The sequence below is a fragment of the Haemorhous mexicanus genome, chromosome 2 (assembly GCF_027477595.1).
Source record: "Haemorhous mexicanus isolate bHaeMex1 chromosome 2, bHaeMex1.pri, whole genome shotgun sequence".
NCBI classification, from domain to species: domain Eukaryota; kingdom Metazoa; phylum Chordata; class Aves; order Passeriformes; family Fringillidae; genus Haemorhous; species Haemorhous mexicanus.
The window spans coordinates 51961731-51979695 of record NC_082342.1 but is presented as its reverse complement, the minus strand read 5'-3'; the positions used below and the strand labels follow the sequence as shown (position 1 = coordinate 51979695).

Below are 17965 nucleotides of genomic sequence, written 5' to 3'. Positions count from 1 at the left end.
TAATCATAAATTGACTAAAATAGGTGGGTTGAGGAGCAGGTATGTGTGGGCAGCAGAGCTAATCTTAATATTTTTATTGTAAAGCATCAGCAAGCATGTGAAGACAAGACATGGCAATGTAATAGACTAGTGTGTCAAAAAAACAGTGGAACTAATTGGGAGAAAGAGCAGTAAAGATATTCAGGATGACATTTTTCCACTCATAACTCATTAGCAGTGTCTTTTTGGAGTGTTCAATGTATTCCATTACCTGAACCCAATCAGTACTAGAATGGACTACTCTTCAAAGGCAACAGGTGGAGACTGACCTGATCCTGATGCTGCAACTTGGCTTGTTCCAGCTGCAGCCTGTGCTGCTCCTGCAGGCTCTCCTTCTTGGCGTTGTACTCCTGCTGCAGCCGCTGCTCCAAGGCCTGCATCTCCTCCTGCTGCTGCCTGCGGAGCTGCTGCCCCTCCTCCTGGAAGCGCCTCTCCAGCTCCTCCTTCTCGCTCAGCAGCTCCTTCCATCGCGCCGTGTTCAGGTCTGCGGAGACAAGGCCACACAGTCCTCACACTGCCCAGGACCAAGCAGTGGCATTGGACCTGTGGGTAGGGCAATGAGCTTGGTGCTTCTTTCCAAAGTGATATGGCTGACCGCTTGAGCAGAAGGATTTGTATCTCCTACACGTAGGAGAGTAGTCCTAGTAGTACATTTTCCAGCAGTTCGAAGCTGCTCATCCCATAAACCTGTCTCCAGCTCCAGCAAGGACCATTCAAATCCATTAATGCACACTTGCTTAAAATATTTTTGTGTTCAAACCACCATCTTGTGTGCTTCGTGGCATCAGAGAGTACAATGAAAGGCTCACACTGAAGCCAATCAGAAAGTGTGAAATTTTTGCTCTGGTGAACTAACTCAGTGACTATGTCTAACAATTCACACCAGTGTTTTCCAACAGTTCTATCAAGTCAAGGAAAAGCAGTCTATTTCCCCATTTGCTTCCTCACCTTTATTTTCCCCCAGGTCCCAGGAAAGCAATGTCACAAACACTGTGTCCTCAGCCATTTGCTTTGCTAAAGAACAGTTGCAAAAATATCCAGATATTGAAGACTAGATGCAAGATGGACAAGATCAGCCAGAGTACGTTTACAGAGCAAGCTTGCTTGCTCACTTGTAAAGATCTAACAGGTAAGAAGTGATTAAAATCATCATGACCATAACATTCAGAATACTAAAGGAAAAATGGGTTTCTAATGGCACTGCTAGATCTTCTTTCTGATTTAGACCCATAGTTGATTTAGAAAGATGATCAGGTTTTTGAACAAACTGACTACATATTTATCCTTCCCTTGCCTTTCAAGATGCACGTGCCATGCACAGACCCCTGTGGCACTGTAAGTCAGAGGATTGGGAGCAGCTGTCTCCCTGCTGAATGCTTCAAACCCATATTTATCCTACGACAATGTGTTTGTTCAATATCTGTATCTTCCTGCCTCTTTCTACTACGGTGTCAGACTGTGCTCATTTCTCCCAGGACAGCAACAATTTGTCCAAGTTACCAGTGCTGTCCCCACAGCTCATGTTTGGTGCACCCATGCCAAGGTAGTTTGACACCCAAGCTAACCATTCCCTTCCCCACATAGCTATTTTTCACCCTATTTAGAGCTCTGCTTCCACACTTACTGGACAACAACATCCAGATTTGCTCAGTATGCCAGACAGAGAAACACTGCTGTGTGGCATTCACATTCCCTGAAAAAATTGCCCCGCCCCGGGTTTTTCTGCTGGGAAGCTGAAAGGCAGCAAGAGAGGCCTCAGAGAAAAGGAAAACAATTCTTATCTATTTGCTTCTCCTGTGTTGTGCTGGTCTGGAATGTGTTTGGAGATTATTTACCACAGGTGATTGTTTCACTGGATTCTGGTGTGAGTTGTTTTGACTCATTGGCCAATGGGGGCCAAGCTGTGTTGGGACTCTGGAAAGAGTATGAGTTTACATTATTATCTTTTCAGCATTCAGTAATTATCCTTTCTGTATTCTTTAGTATAGTATAGTATAGTATTCTTTAATATAATGTGGTATAACAAAGTAATAAATTAGCCTCCTGAGAACATGGGATCAGAGGCATCATTCCTGCCTTTGTGGGGCTGCCCTGCAAATACAATACTGCTGGGCTCCTGTTCTGATGCTGGTATTTTCTGGAGCACTGTCAGGGACTCTGTCCTTGTCAAGCTGTCTGCTCCTTACAGAAAGAGAGTGAACCAGTGAGTTCAGCACCTCATTGGCAGGACACAGAAAGTTTTCCCACTTGCCTTATATTCAGAATGGAATGGTACATTAGCTGGGATGTCTTGTCTCCTGGCAGTCTGGATTAGAGCTCTAAACCATCTCTCTTGCTTTTTGCTTTTTTATTATCTTTGGCATTTAAAGTGATCCCAGAGCAGGAGGGGTTGTGCTTGCAGCTCTGCCTTCAGTAGAATTCAAACTTACTCAAGCTTTAAATAGGAGATGTAATGAACCCCATCTCTCTCCAGCCTCTCTAATGAGATTACCCAGCACACAGGGAGGGCTGGGAAATGAAACATGCTCTAACCAAAAGCAAGTGCATCTGAAACACATCCTGTAACCTGAAATACAAGACTATTCACAAATCAGATCCTGATGCAGGTGCAAATGGAGGGAAGAGGGAAGCAGGGAAAGTGAGCTAGCATGGCATGATCCCCATACACCCAACAATGCTCCTGGAGGCAGCAAATGAGGCAATTTGCCCTACACAGAATATTGAACACCTCTAATGAGAAGGAGTGATCCCTACCATAAGTCTCAGACTAAGACAAATGAGGCTGAGGACTGAGGTGTTGAGGAAAAGCTGAATCTCTTCTTAGCAGGGAGATGGACCTTTGTGCTCGGCTCTCCTGGGACAGCCTTAGCAGGAGGCAGCCCCCATGGAGCCCAAGGGTCTGCAGCTGTGCTGCCCAGGGAGCAGCAACCAGTGTGGGAGAGCCTGCCCTGCTGGAGCCAGCTGTGTGGTCCTGGTGAAACAGCTGGGTCATCTCCAGCAGGGACCCCATAACAGATGCCTGAACAGATGACCTGCTAATGCTGCTGGAAAACTCTGAATTTATCTTTCAGGCATCAAGACAGGGATACTGTTAAAGTGAACTACTCTTGTAGAAAAAAAAGAAAAAATGACTCTGAAAAGTTATGTGAATGCATTACTGACTTGGAATAAGACAAGCAGAGCACAGCTATTACTGGTCTGTTTTGAAGAGTTACACCCTGGTTTTCTTTTTCCTTCTCTACAGGATCTGCATTGCTGCTTACAGGCTGGAAATGACTCTGACACAAGGTGGCATTTCCTGGGATGGCAGTGTGCTGGGCTAAATGAGACCAGCTACTGCAGTTTCCCTACTCCCGGAGCACTGAGTCACAACAGATGAGCAAAACCCACTTCAGGCTGGGCTGGGAAGGTGAGGGAAAGGTAGATATCACCATTGGACTGACCTTCCTTGCCCCACCACACACAGTCAGAGCCACAGTGCAGCCTCCCAGCCCTGGCACTTTGCATTCAGAGTGCAGCCTCTGTGGGAACTGGGGCTGGTGTCTTGTGGCCTTACAGAGGGACTGTTTCCTTCTGACATGAGAAATAGGCTCTTCTTCCCGAGCCTCAGCCCCAAAATCACAGACAAATCACAGCCACAACACTCAGGTTAAGTGTCCTCTGACTGGGAAGCATATCCAGGAGGAGGTGGCACAAAGGCTTTGGCTTAGAAACGCTTGAGAACACAGATAATACAAATTTTAAACTTGACATCTCATTGCATTTTCTTCATCTAGGTTTTTTATGCATCTCCATACCTCCTCTCAACACACTTCACATCCTTGTCTGACAGTGAAGGAGCAGGTAATTTTGACATTTAATTTCCACCAGTTTGAAGGGAAACAGCTGGTATTCAAAACCTCTTTATTGAAAGAGACTCAGTGTTGCAGCTGAAAAGTGCTTATATTTATAATTTATAAAGATCGGTCTCTTGAGTGTAGAACGATTGCTTGTCATGTTTTCCTAGCCTTGCTATTTCTAGCAAAATCCATGAGCAAACCTTATTGCTTTAAATAACAAGTCCCTCAGTGTTCATAGAGGCCAAGGTTCCTCCCCAGGACTGGGAAGGGAGAATTTCCCCTTTCACCCACGCTGGTTTCAGATGCGGTGTGATACTTTCACAGGAGGGCTGGGGGTAAACGTGGACAGTGTTGTCTGACCTCAGTATTTTGCCTGGCTCCAGAAGGATGCAGGTCTCCCTAAGCTATTTTTACACATGGTCCATTGCTGCTATTGCTTCAGCAATGGCTTTATTTACCACAAGAATTTTCCTTAAGCATATATTCTTATTTTTTCTGAACAGTGGGTTCTCTGTTGCAGTTTCATTGCTTTGCATAGCAGAATCCTGCAGTTTCTGTTGAAGTTAAAGACTGCACACTGTGAAAACCAAGCACATTCAGCACCCAAATGATAACTCTGAATTACAGCTGCTGCCTAAACAACTAAGTGTTGGACTCACTGCCTGTATCAAACCTGGCTTGTCCAGCCTTGTTTTACTGATTCATTCAGACATTTGCACCAGTGAGTCTGACATGGTGATTTTACACATGAGAAATCAGGAATTTCTGACCAACACCCATGCTATTTAACTGGACTGGTTATTTTTAAATTAATGAAAAACTACTTGCGAAAGTGATGGAAGCAATTCAGAGCTACAGCTTGGTTGTAGTCAAAATAACACGCTCTGATTTTCCCTGAATTTCTTCATAGAATCACCCAAGATTGCCGTTGTCAAATAAAGGACTGTTTCATTCTTCATTTGCATAAATAATGTACAATATTGTACAACACGCTGATCCATCTGAAAGTGAGACCAAAACAATCCTCCTACAGCACAGGTGGGCTGCATGTGTCCAGTAGCACCCTCATGTCTGCAGTAATAACCTCAGCTTGGACTGCTTCAGACACTGCAAAGAGCTGCACTGATGAGAAATGCTCTCACGTACATGGCATTTACCATTTCACCTCATCCACAGTTTTTAAACCCTGGTTGTTTCACAAAATTCAGTTTTGTAATTTTACACCAAAGGGAAACAGAATGTGCAGCAACTTTTGACTTTAACTAAAAAGCATAGTCATTTACCTTCCATATGTAATAGGATATGAGATATAGACTAGGGATATCTAGGGATATATGCTAAGATTTGATGAATTTGATGAATTATTTCACATTCTGCTGAAGTGCAGTACCTGCACATGTTCATCTTTTTGTTCATCCCTGGTGGGAGTGGATCTAGCTGGCCATGTTGCATCTCAGGGTTGCACAGAGAGGATTTCCTCCACCAAGCAGGGGACCAGCCACCTGTGTCACTCACAAACAGCCTCTGCTCAGCATCTCCATGTCTTCCAGAGTGGTGGGAAGAAGAGGTGGCCTGTAATGACTCCTCTCCATTATATACATGACCACAGGACCACTGAGGAAAGGACTTTCACACCATCTTTTCCCTTTCTGAGGAAGAAAGCCCATACACAGCTCCAGCTTATCTCCCTCCTGAAGCAGTACAGCTCAGGCTGCTTTCCTGGGGTGCCTGTGGTTCTTACCAAAACTGTCCCCACATGTGCCACCAGGACTCAGCTTTGTGCAGAGGAGGTGTCTGCTGCTGCATGTGCAAGGGCAGTGGCAAGGGCAGGCAGAGAGGGGATCTCCTGTTCCTGAGAGCCCCAAACTGACACCAGTTATACCCTTGTTCCTTTTGTTCTCTTCTCCAGCAAAACTACCAGGGATCTGTACTCACTTCAGCTGTACAAACACGGTGTAAATGGAAGCAGAGCTCTTTATCTCCAGCACTGAACCTCTCTTTACTTCCCATGTCACTGCCACTTAGAAAAGCACTCAGGAAAATGAGCAAACCCAACCTGCTAGATTGAGGTAGGGCTCTCAAATGAGAAGTGGCTATTGAACGGAGAACTTCAGATGTGCCCTGCCTGAAGAAAGCACCAGTGGCAACAATTCTTCTGTAAGAGCTGTAGAGATGCAGAGGATGAAGGAAGGCAGGCACCAGGGAATAACTGGAAACCTGATTTGCTATTGCTGCATTATACACTGGCCACGGGGACATTTCTCTATGAAATGACAATCAGCCAAAGCATTTCAGAGGGGCAAAGCAGGGAGCACGAGATGCTGGGCATCTGAAAAGAGCTGTGCTCAGCTTTTCTGAAGTGGGCTTTCATGGGCAAGGTGAAGGCAAAGCACAAGGAGGATCTGCAGTCCTGCCCATCCCACAAGGGTTTGGCCTGAGCCTCCCTTTGTTGGCCACATGACCCAGTCTGTGCTTAATGGGTAACCCAGGAACTGGTTTCTCACATGCAGGGAAAGCAGAGAGGTCCCCCCTACTCATAGCTCCAGTCATCAGTGGTTCTAACACCTGCTGGTGCTCAGGGTGTCCCCTGATGCAGTGGTCCTGCTCTCCCTTTGCCCTGAGGTAGATGAACCCAACATCACATACATTCTGGAAAGATTTAAGCCCAGAAGAACTCAGCCTGTTGGCTGAAGCCAGAGCAAAAGCCCACCTTATCTCAGGAGTGGCATTATCTTTACACTCTCTCTCCTGTCTAGATCAGAACTAAAAAGGAAAAGAGGGGCATGCAGATATACAGGGAGCACACAGACCAAATTGGATGCACTGCTCTTTCTGTCTTTCAACTAGGAAGAGACCTTAGAGATATTAACAAGCAATTTCTGAGCTTGGTGTCCTTTGGTTTGTAGCCGAACTGCAAAACACAGCCAAGTTCATAAGCTGGTGATGCATTCCCAGTCCCTGTGCCCTGCAATGGTCCCAAGCTCCCACTTCTCATCACATTGTGCTTTCTTCTCAGCAGTGCTGGTGTTTGAGGAGAGAAGCTATGGATTTATGGAGAACAATTTGTGTAGCAAAGATGATGCACAAGTGTGCATGAAAAAAATGCCGGTGTGTGTGGTGATGAACTCATCTGCACAGCAAAGAGGTAAAATCAAGGCTCCCTGCAAAATCACAAAATCCTTTGCCACTGGGCTTCAGAAAACACTTTGTCACATGTGTGGAGGTTCCCCAGGATCAGGTCACAGGGAATCATAATAACTGCTTTCATGTAAAGTGAGAAAATCACTTTGTTGTTACTTTTCTTGTACTACTTACCAACTTCCTCCCTGATCTTTGCAAGCTCGACTCCTAACTCCTTTATTTTCACAAGGGCATTTTCATTCTGTTTAAGGAAAAAGAGAGAAAAATATGTATAGTACCCAGGTTTATACCAGATAAGCACTCTCACATGTTCATTTAGTAAAGCAGATTAGATTGATTCCTCATACTATTTTTTTTTTTAGTGGATTTTTAGGGGAGGGGAGTGGGATTATAATGAACTCATTCAGTTTTTAAATCAAGCTTAGGAGCTACAACTTATGAGCTACAAATACCTTGTATGTCTACAAGTACATGTACACACACCTGTGTGCACACGGCAGTGCAGAATACTCTGTTCACTCCTATGTGTCTACAAAGACATCTCTATTTCTTTTTATAATTTTGTGGTCAGTCTGTGTATCATTTATGGCTGGACTGCATGTACAAGATGGATTTATTAAAACTGTTAATTTTTTTTTCATCGATTTAAGCCTGCATTTAGTCACCTCCAATCACATTAATATGTTCACAGAGTCAAACTTACAGAGCAGATTGCTGTACTCACACCATTTTATGCATGGTGAGCATTCCCATACAAACACCACCAATAACTTGATGTTCATGCCCATCTCTACATTGTCACTGTCATATTTTCTGAAAAATCCCTTCACCAGGATTTCTTCTCCTGGGAAGCTGAGAAGCCTCAAAGAAAAAATGAAAACAATAATTATCTGATTGCTTCTCCCTGTTTTGATGCTTTGGAATGTGGTCTGGAGATTGTTTGTCCAACAGAGGGTTGTTTGATTGCTTTAATGTGAATTGTTTTGACTTAATGACCAATCACTGTGACTCTGGAAGCAGTCACGAGTTTTCCTGATTCGTTCTTTGTAACCTTCTGTCTGTATCCCTTCCCTATTCTTTAGTATAGTTTTAGTATAGTATTCTTTAATGTAAGTACATAAAATAATAAATTAGCCTTCTAAGAACATGAAGTCAGATTCTTAATTCCTGCTTCGTCCTGGGGACCCAGAAAATACCGCACCACATCTATTTATGTGAGTTTATTTATTAGGGGTCCTTTCCTTGACTAGTCTCAAAAGAAACCTGAATATTTAAGAAGTAAAACAGTTGAATTGGCTAAAGGAAAATGAAAACATATTTACATGAGCAATGTTAAGGTATTATTACCAAAATGCAAGGACTTTGACAGCAGATCTCTGATTAGTGCTCTGCAAACTGACAAACAAAATTCTTATCTCCATCCACTGGAGTCTGATTTAGTAAAATAAATCCCAGCATAGTAGTTCAATCATATGGGCACCTTAAACTGGGATGTACCATGAATCATATTAGAAGGAAGACAAAGGAATGTACCCTGCTGGGAAGATCACTAATGATTAATAAAACTAGATCAGGTTACTATAAATATGTCCCGGGTTAGAAAAGGTCAAGAATCCTTAAAGGACACTACAGAAAACTCATATTCAATACAAAAAGCAGTGCAGTAGTAAATTGAATTAAAAGGAGTCCTAGAAACCAAATCTTTCTGTATTAAGCGAGCAAGGCTAATAAAAATCTAGGGCACAGACAGAATTAGTTTGGCTTCAGGATACATAGCAGATAAGATAGCAACTCAGTTCTATTTTACAGAAATGAAAGTGGAAAAAAAAATCAGAACTTAATGTTTCTGTGTATTTTTCTTGCACCTAACTTTTAACTCTGTTAAGAGAAGTAACTTCATTTCTGGTAATACCAGAATAATAGAATCTGGAATTTGAATTAATCCTTTACATACTGCCCTTTTGGGATGACTTCCACCAGATCCAAACTACACCCTTTCCAGAAAGTTTGCTGTAAATGGAGTGATAAACTGAACTGATTTGAGAGCCATGAAGGCTTGAGGAGACCCAGATGATGTGGGCATCTTTCTTATTTAGTTATGGGAAGAAGCCAGGAATGCAAGGCCTGGCTCCTCCAGTGACTCCTCCTGGCTCCATACCCTGCTGAGTAATGCACAGGGGGCTGTGTGCCAGGACTGCAGAGTGTCCAGTCCTCACCAACTGCATTAGGCTCAGAATAAAATTATGTGGATTCTTATGGATTTCTTTTTCCTAATTAGTCAAAAAGTTAGGAAAAAAAAAAAAAGTCCAGATAAATACAGCCTGATATATTCAAAAAACAGATTCCTTCACATATATTGCCAAACCAGCAATCTTACAGGAGAAGGTTTCCTTGTGGAGAATACCATTGCATCTGCCCATATGGTTTGATTAGCTCACTGGAGTCATTTTCAGAAGTGCTCTTGACAGACTGCCAGGCCTGGTGCCCTTGAAGGCGTGTGCTCAGGGATAAACTGGATGCAGGACTTGCAGATGGGAAGCACCCACTCAAATTACCAGCTCTCATTCTTTGAAACAAAAGCCATTCAAAGCAAGGGAGCTCTGCACAAATCATTGCCAGCACCTACTGATAAGCAGAACTCAATGGGATTGTTAAAAGTAAGTAAAACCTCCACTTTTTTGGAAGAAAAAGCATTTAAAATTTTGATCCCCCATAAGAAATATTACAGGCTCCACATTTTACATGATGTTTTATCTTAGATAAGGTTTTTCCTTCCCTTGAGGACATTTGGTAGTGGGATCCTCTCCAAAAATGTGGAGAACTGCCATGGTGCCAGCTTAAACATGCTATCCCATAACTCCATCTCCAGCATGGACACCAACCCACCAGGGCAGTGGGGGTCATGTCTGCCTCCCATCATGCTGGGGTTGTGGTTTCCAGAGCAGAGCAGCCCCTGGGGCCTCCTCCAGCAGCCAGATCAGCACAGCTCAGGTGCCTTGGCTGTCATTTTCCTGCTCTGCCAACACTTCTTGCACTGTGTTTTATTTTGGTCAGAGCTTCCTGTCTGCTCTTTGGGACCTCGTACTTATGTTTCCTGGGAGATCAGATGTGCAAGGGTTGCCCTCAGTGCCAAGGTTTCCAGTAGCCCCTCTTTCTCAGAGGGTTCTTCTGGAGAGTTGATCCTGCATCCTGATCCTCTTGTGGAAGAGAAGCGAGGTGCAGTTTTGGCTGATCATCAAGTCAGCCTCACAGTTTCCTGGATCTGCAGTGAACTCAGGAATCCCTGACATCTTCTGTAGCTGCAACCTGCTCTGTCAGTGTGACATGATGGGTTTGGCGTGCACATGCTCCTGCAATGCTGTAAACACGACAGCAATGCAAAAAAAAAGAGCCCCAGCTTGTTATCAGCAGTGTGGCTCTGCAGATAACCAGCGTTCCACTGTCAGTGTAGCCAGGGAACTGGGAATGCCAGCACTAAGGAAACCAAACATTACAGTAGGGCAAATCTGGATCTGACTTCGGAATGTAAAGCTACCATGTTCGGTGCTGAGATTCCTATACATCCACTGTCAAAACATCAGTGCAATTCAAAAATTCACGAGCACACAAGGAAAACTTCCCCAAAACAAATGGATAAGAAACCAAGTCAAGAGGATGTTCATTGGGTTGATCAGTCTTCATGAATTATGTCAACAAAGGACTTGAAACAGAAGACAGAGTAACCAGCAGGAGAGCAGAGTTGAGGTGCCCTCCCAAGAGTTTTGTGTCCACTAAGGCTCAGCATATCAAAGGAGCTCTGCAGGCATTCTCTACTAGGTCACCACTTGGAGCTGAGCTATCGCGGGTGAGCACCCAAGGGCCAAATCTAACTCAGGTTTGATAAGTTCATCGAGTGTACACACCTGTTTTCAGGAGGTGAAAAGATCAGAGACCCTGTAAGGAGATTGTGCAAATATCCACCATTTCCAGTGCAGCCATTAAATGCCAAGGAAGAAAAAAAATATTTCTTTGATATGGTCTGGAATTCCTTTTGTGTGTGCCCAAAAATGTGAAAACAAAACTGTGTTTTGCACAAATTAAAATGTCACATTTACTTTTCATGTACTTTTAATGAATGATGGACCGCATTACTTTTTAGAAAAATGATGACAGAGGTCTTCTGTTGGCTGCATATCAAGAAATTACTCTTACAGTGAAGTAATTTTCATAAAATAAGATTACACTCATGACGGAGACGAAGAAAAACTTCTTCCTCATTCCTGAACTCTTCAACACAATGATTAAATCTTGTGCCTGGAATATGTCCCATCTCTTCAGACAGAAAGAAAAGTAGAATAAAACAGACAGAATGAGATGTTTGTCCTACTGCTCTGTTGAATAGAATACACAGTAGCAACTCTTTTTCCTATCATGAGCTCTGTAGCATACAGACCTCCCAATATTTCCCCTGTGAAAGGCTTGATGTTGGACAACATTTCAGCAAGTGAAATAGACACAGAAAATAGCACGTGTGAGTTCTCCATTCAACTCAAAACACGCTGAGGATGGACTGAGGCATGACTTACATTGGTGCAACAGCTCCAGAAAACAAGGCAGGTAGTCAGCAAGTAGGCAGAGGTGTAGGAAGAAAACGGGAATTTGTACAAACAAATAACAGTGGCCAAACCTAGCAGTGTATCTCAGGAAAAAATCAGCTGAATTTAGATATAACTGCATGCAAGGACCTAGAAAAATAACTTGGTAGGAGAAGTCAGCATATGGACCTGAAGATGGGCAAGATGCTGGCATTGCCCAAACAGATTAAGAGAGGAAGTAGTGATGAAAGCTTGTGGGCAGAGGCTGAATGGGGCACTGAGCAACCTGATCTCATTGAAGATGTCCCTGCTCATTGCAGTGGTCTTGGACTAGATAAGTTTTAAAGGTCCCTTCCAACCCAAACTATTCTGTAATCCTATGGTGGTTCTATGAAAGCCTTTGCTTTAGTTGCACGGAGCTTCAGATGACAGGCAGACATCCTCAAGGAACATCATCAAGGAGACAAGTCGAGATTTTACCTTGGACCAGGAATAATTGAGGGATGGGGAGGCAGATTTGAGGTTTTTCTTAGAATGTCTTTCCTCTGAGAGCTATAACCTAACTGAGAGGTACTAATGAATTAGAAATACTAATTAAGTAAACCTCCAGGTACTTTTTAACAATAGGTAAGTAATAGTAGATCCATCATAGAAGTGGAAATGGGTCAGGTCAGGCAAGGAACACCAGAAAATTGCTCAGACCCACAGAGGAAGTCACCAGCAGCTAGGAAGCAAATACGGGAGCCTGGAGTTACCTTCCCAAATTGACATGACTTTCCACCCAGCCAACTTACATGTTTGCTTATATTCTAAGATCCAAATGCATGTACATTGTCTCCACTGTACAAACACTTCTCAGTTCTCCACAGTATCTCCTAAAAACTCTCTGCACACAGATGCTCTGTGGCACTTGTTATTAAAACTGCTCCTCCAAAACAGCTGTCTTCGATGCAGAGCTTCCAAAATACTAAAAACAAAACCCCCCTGACCTCCAAATGGTGCTTAGTCACTGTTGTGCTGTATTCAGACCTCCCTGTGGCAAGGTATTATATTATAATTGGAAAGAGGATCATATACATTGGGAATTCTCTTGTACCAATAAATATTTCAGATGACACTTGTAGAAGCAATAACTGAATCCCATTGCAGCTGATACTCAAAATTACCTACAATCTTCCTTTAAAAAGAGGCATTTTAAAACTGCTCTTCAATCATGCTGGTTGTCAAGTAGTCCTTATTCATAACACCCTTTAGGTTAAAGTTTGGTTAACGTTTATGTGCACTTAGATATTCCACAGTGACTGCACTTTGCCAAGTTTTATATTAACCCACACATTTTTTCTTAACCTGGTTAGCAGCACATCTCAAGCTATATTTGAACTATCATTAGGTAAATGGGAGACACTATCAATTTTTCATTTAACAGAGTTATATGAATATACCATAAAGCCAAACTCTAACAGAATACATTGCACAAACATGTGTTTCTGCCAAGATATTTTCTATTAAGCAAATTAAATGCATATATTCATTTTCTCACTCTTCTGTACATAAAACCCAGAAGAATAATGGAAAAAACTATGTATTCAAAGTGTCCCACAACTTCTCTTGCACATGCTATTTTCCTGTTGCTGGTAGCTCTCTATGTACTTCTCCACCTCTCCACTGACATTTCTTACATGACCCATTTTGGTGCCTAGGAATGTGTTTGGTTTAGATTCACACAAACATAAGAAAACAGGTAGTTTTGTCTTGTTTCACTTCTAGACTGGAGAGTCATTCCTCTGTTGGAGATGCAAAACTTTAGGACAGCTAGAGGCTGAATAATCTCTCTTCAAACTTTAAAACTCTCTGCAAGTTTCCTTTATAACTTGTACTCCACATAGCTATTAAAAATGTAAGAAAAGCAGAGCAAAACATCAAACCGACTGTTGCTACAGAAGATGCCAGCAGTCCCTCCTTGTTTCAGGAGCATCCAACCCTTCCATTTAGACTGCAGGATAAACTTATGTAAGGCACTGCAGTGCATGAGAAATCGACACTTAGACCTGTCCCTGGTGAAGGGGAGATCAGCACACTGCAAACGAGCCGAGCATCGCTCCCCTCTCCGCCACCCGGGAAGCGCATCCGCCACCGACCCCAGCGAGAAGCAGCAGCACAGGCTCTATCACCACTACCGTCCTTCCCTTTCCCTAAAGGACTTTAAAAAAGAGGCAAAAGTACCGTCTCGTCCTCGCACAGAGAGGGGGGAAAACACGTGGAGCAGCATTTGCCCATCCTGGCAGGACAGCCGCCCACCGGACCGACACCCGCCGGACTGCCGCCAGCCTAGCCCGGAGCCGGAGGATGAGCCCCGAGCGGCGACACTGTCAGAAAGGGATGTCACGTCCCGGCGCGCCGAGACCGGCCAAAGGGACTTGTCAACCTGATCCCTCCCGGGGCGCCGCGGGATGCCGGGGCCGGGGTCGCGGCGCCGGGAGCGGGGAAGGGACGGTGCCGCGGGGCGGGCGGCTGCGGACCCGGCGGGTTCGGCCCCCGGCAAGCGCTGCCCGCCCTGCCGCCGCACCGCTGCTCGCCCGCTGGATCCGGCCTCTCCCGAAAAAGGCTACTCCGGCTGGCAAAGGCTTGCCCACAGCAGGGCACGTCCAGCAGCGCCATCGCAGGGAAGTGCCAGGGCGGGCGGCTGCCGGGACGAGGCTGAAAACTTCGCAGCGACAGTCCCAAAGCGCTGAAACCCAAGACTGAGCCTGGGCTCCCAGCCGGGGTGCCGCTGGGTTCTCCTCTTCGTGCCGCACCCACGGGCACTGAAGAGCGTGGTCCCGTGCTGCGCTCCCGCTCGGATGGCGCCTTTAAGCGGAGCGTGTCCCGGCTGGCTGCCGGCGCGGTTGTGCCCCGCAGCGCTCCCAAATCCACTCCCGGCTCTGCCGCACTGGGCCCCTCCCGGCCGCCGTGCGGGCCCCGCGGTGCTGCGCGGCTGTGCCGGCGCGTCCCCGGGCGAGCGCAGCGCTGCGCGGCTCCGCGGGGCCGGGAGCTGCCTGCCGGCGGCTCGCTCCAGGCTGCGGCACCGGCCGCCAGCTCGCCCGTGGGCCCTGGGGGTGTCTCCCCGCTCCCGGGTGTCCCTTAGCCTCCCGAGATGCTCTAATCGTCCTGAAAGGACTTTCCCTGAAGTCGTTTATTTAAATCGTGAGGACAGTCAGCACCCACTGGAGCTGGGTGACTCCTCGTAATGGCAAAAACAGTATCTCTGCAACGTACTCGGAGACTTCTGTAATTCTCAAGGGCTGGCGTAATTTTGGCCATGTATATATGTATTTCCATCGCATAACCTAACCTTACACTGCCTATACACACGGGTGTGCTGTATATATCTGGTCTGTATCAGTTTGCCCACTGGGAACACATTTTTCTTGGCCAGACCCAGGACACGGAGCTGCAGCCTCATTTCTCCTGGGCTGTCGCCTTTGGTATGACATATTTTCCTCTAACAATTTACTTAAAAGACAATGTTGGGAACTGGCACAAGAGCTCAATGACTCACACCTAAGATGGTATTTGCGCTGTGTCCACTGTTTAAACCTGAAAACCACTATTTTCCTGAAAGCCAAATCACTACCAAACATACAAAGAAGTGACATTGACCGTACTGCTGAGCAGCTCTGCCTTCTGGTGGGAAAGATGTTCACATCTGTGCTTCTCTGGACAGGAGTTTTTGTTTAAATGTTTGCTCAACTGTGACTGGTGAGGCACAAAGTAATTTTTAAAATAGTAAGAGCCAACAAGAATGTCCAACAAAACTGTGTTGAATTACATTTAAATTCTCAGGTAACTTAGGTTTCTGTCAACTTCTTATTCTCTCTCTCGCTCTTCCTCAGTCCTGCCAGGACTTCAACTAAAGTTTTAGAATATCACAGTCAGGTAATTAAAAACAAACAAACAAACCAAGCCAACAAGATAGAAACCCCACCTATCAAACAAATTAAAAAAAAAAAAACCAAAACAAAACACCAAACCAAATTTAAAATTGCACTCCAAATACATTACTCCAAACACCTTTTAACATTTGCTTTCAAGACCTAACTTTCTTTACAGCATCTGAACATTAATTTGGTTGGCTACTGAACAGCTACAGAGTAGAGGTACAAAAAGACTTGTATGGTGAAATTATCTCATCCTCACTGTAGGAGCTTCTTTTCTTTGCCACACAACCTGAAATCTGTAATTTGGATCTTTTACAGCCCAAATCCCGACTGGAAACTTTTTAACTGCCATAGAAAAAACCTACATAACCACTTGCAGACAAATTACCATGGCTATTTCTCTGAGTTGGCTACTAGAAATACAGTATTTAGATCCACGTCTGACTGTCGGGCAGGGAATACAAACCTGGTCATTATTCCTTTTGTTATGCTTTTAAAATCTTCTTCAACTAATCTTTGCTAAGAATGGGGGATTTGCTGCTTGCACGTGATTATAAATCCAAGGTAAATGTTAGCCAGCAAGGTCTATGCATAACTTCAGTACCACTTAAGCACTAAACTGGAAGAGAAAATATTAAAGTGAAACTTAAATTAGGCAAAAACCATCTGTTGTCCTTCTGGCAAGGCTGAATTGAGGTCCACAGGCTGATTTAGGATTGATAAGGGATAAGGATGTGCTTGGGAAAGCTGCTGGGCTCTTTGGTCATCTTAGATCCTTTTGGAGAAAGTAAGACTAAACCTCATCTTTCAGGTCAAAGCATTAAGGTGAGAAAAGACCAAAGTTAAGAAAGCAAATGGAAAATAAAAACTATTTTAAAGAGCAGTTTCTCAGTCAAATGCACAAACGAGGAGGATGAAGAAAGAATTTAGGAGGGGTCTCTGTGGTGGCAGCATGCTGACAGGTAGGTTACTATGTGGAGGGCTTTGAGCACACTCCTGAAGGCAGCAATGCCTTGGGAACTAAGGATATAGAAAGGGAAATGAGCACAACTGAGACAGGAGCAAAACACTCCGCAAAGCAGGCATATCCAAGGAGAGGACAGCCCCTACAGCCAAATTCTATGAGAACTGGCACTTTAAACAGCAGGTTCAAAACAAGGTTTTTAAATTATTGATTCCATCTGCCTGATTTCAGTGGCATGTAGCACTTGGATCAAATACTGAGAGGAATAATATTTTAAAAACACCTTGTTAAGCACAACAGAGCACCAAAGGCAGACAGATGCACAGCAGTGCAGAGTGCTGCCTCTGTACACTGAAATAATTGATATCTTTAAATAAGGGTAATATGTAACTCCCACCTGCTGGGGACCAAGTGACCACGTGGTGCCAACCACAGCATTGATCATCGGTCTGGGGAAGATTTGGAGTTGCTGAAGAAGTGTTAAGTGGGGAGGAGGCCTTTGTGGGAAAAGGACAAGGAGTTGCAGTAAATGGAACTATTGGGCTGAGTGGAGATAATGAAGAGAGCTGTTCAAAGAATCAGTCCTGGGGGCAAGTTATGTAGTTCACTTTTGACCCTGGACAAATATTTGTGAATTCTAATGTGATGCTGGGATGCACTGTCCATCAAGGGGAGATGTTAAAACACCAAGGTGAGAGAGTTAAAACATGATGCTTATCAAGCTGAATGCTATTTAGGGCTATAGGGGCAGTCAAGAAAATAAATATAGAATACTGAGCAGTCCAAGGTCCCAATCACAGGGACAAATACCAGGAAATTCAAGTAGAAGATGGAAACTCATCAGCTGGAAATAGGAGCAAAAACCTGTGTTGCTTATCCAGTCATGGGAAGAATAAGAATGATGTCTACTGTACAGATCTGAATAAAGCAAATATCACCTTAGGCTCTAGTAAACACTAAGAGGGAAGTTTAAATGCTTCAAAAAAAGCCACAGAGAGGTCTCACCTGAAACCTCACACAGTTCTGGTTCCCTGTGTTTGGGGGATAGCAGTTCTGAGGCAGGGAATATACAACCCATACCACTGGAGGGGTGCCATGTAAATACACATCAGTTTCTTCTAAGAAAACAACATCAAAGTTGGAAAATTACAGCTTTCTACAAATATAGGGAGAACACTAAGAGAGGCAGAAGTAGTTCAAGGATAAAAAATGTATTTATGTAAGAATAAAAAGGTGTGAACTTGGGCATACCTAAATCACAAGAGATTCTGAAACAGTCCTCTGGTAGAATCAGAGGAAAATATAATGACTTTCAAGCTGAAAATCAATACTTTTAGGGAAGAAGTTATAGGGTTTGGCAACAGGGAGGGTCTGGATTTGAAGACCCAGAATGAACTTTGCCAGCCTTTCCTTTCCATGCAATACTGCTTGCCTGTGCATTGTCACCAATGCATCGCTATGGATTTTGCTGATGGTCCACACCCAGAATGC

At 44.3% G+C, this 17965-nt stretch overlaps 1 protein-coding gene across 3 annotated transcripts in view; it reads right to left on the bottom strand.

Moving 5' to 3' along the window:
* The window catches only part of MTUS2 (microtubule associated scaffold protein 2), a 265802-nt gene that overhangs the window by 17222 nt on the left and 230615 nt on the right, over positions 1 to 17965 (bottom strand). For all 3 annotated transcript variants that reach the window (XM_059838810.1, XM_059838809.1, XM_059838811.1), the window contains 2 exons: positions 7194 to 7260; positions 309 to 523 (listed from right to left, as the gene is read on the bottom strand). In XM_059838810.1, the coding sequence (XP_059694793.1) occupies positions 309 to 523; positions 7194 to 7260 (282 nt within the window). The remainder of the gene's footprint in view (positions 1 to 308; positions 524 to 7193; positions 7261 to 17965) is intronic.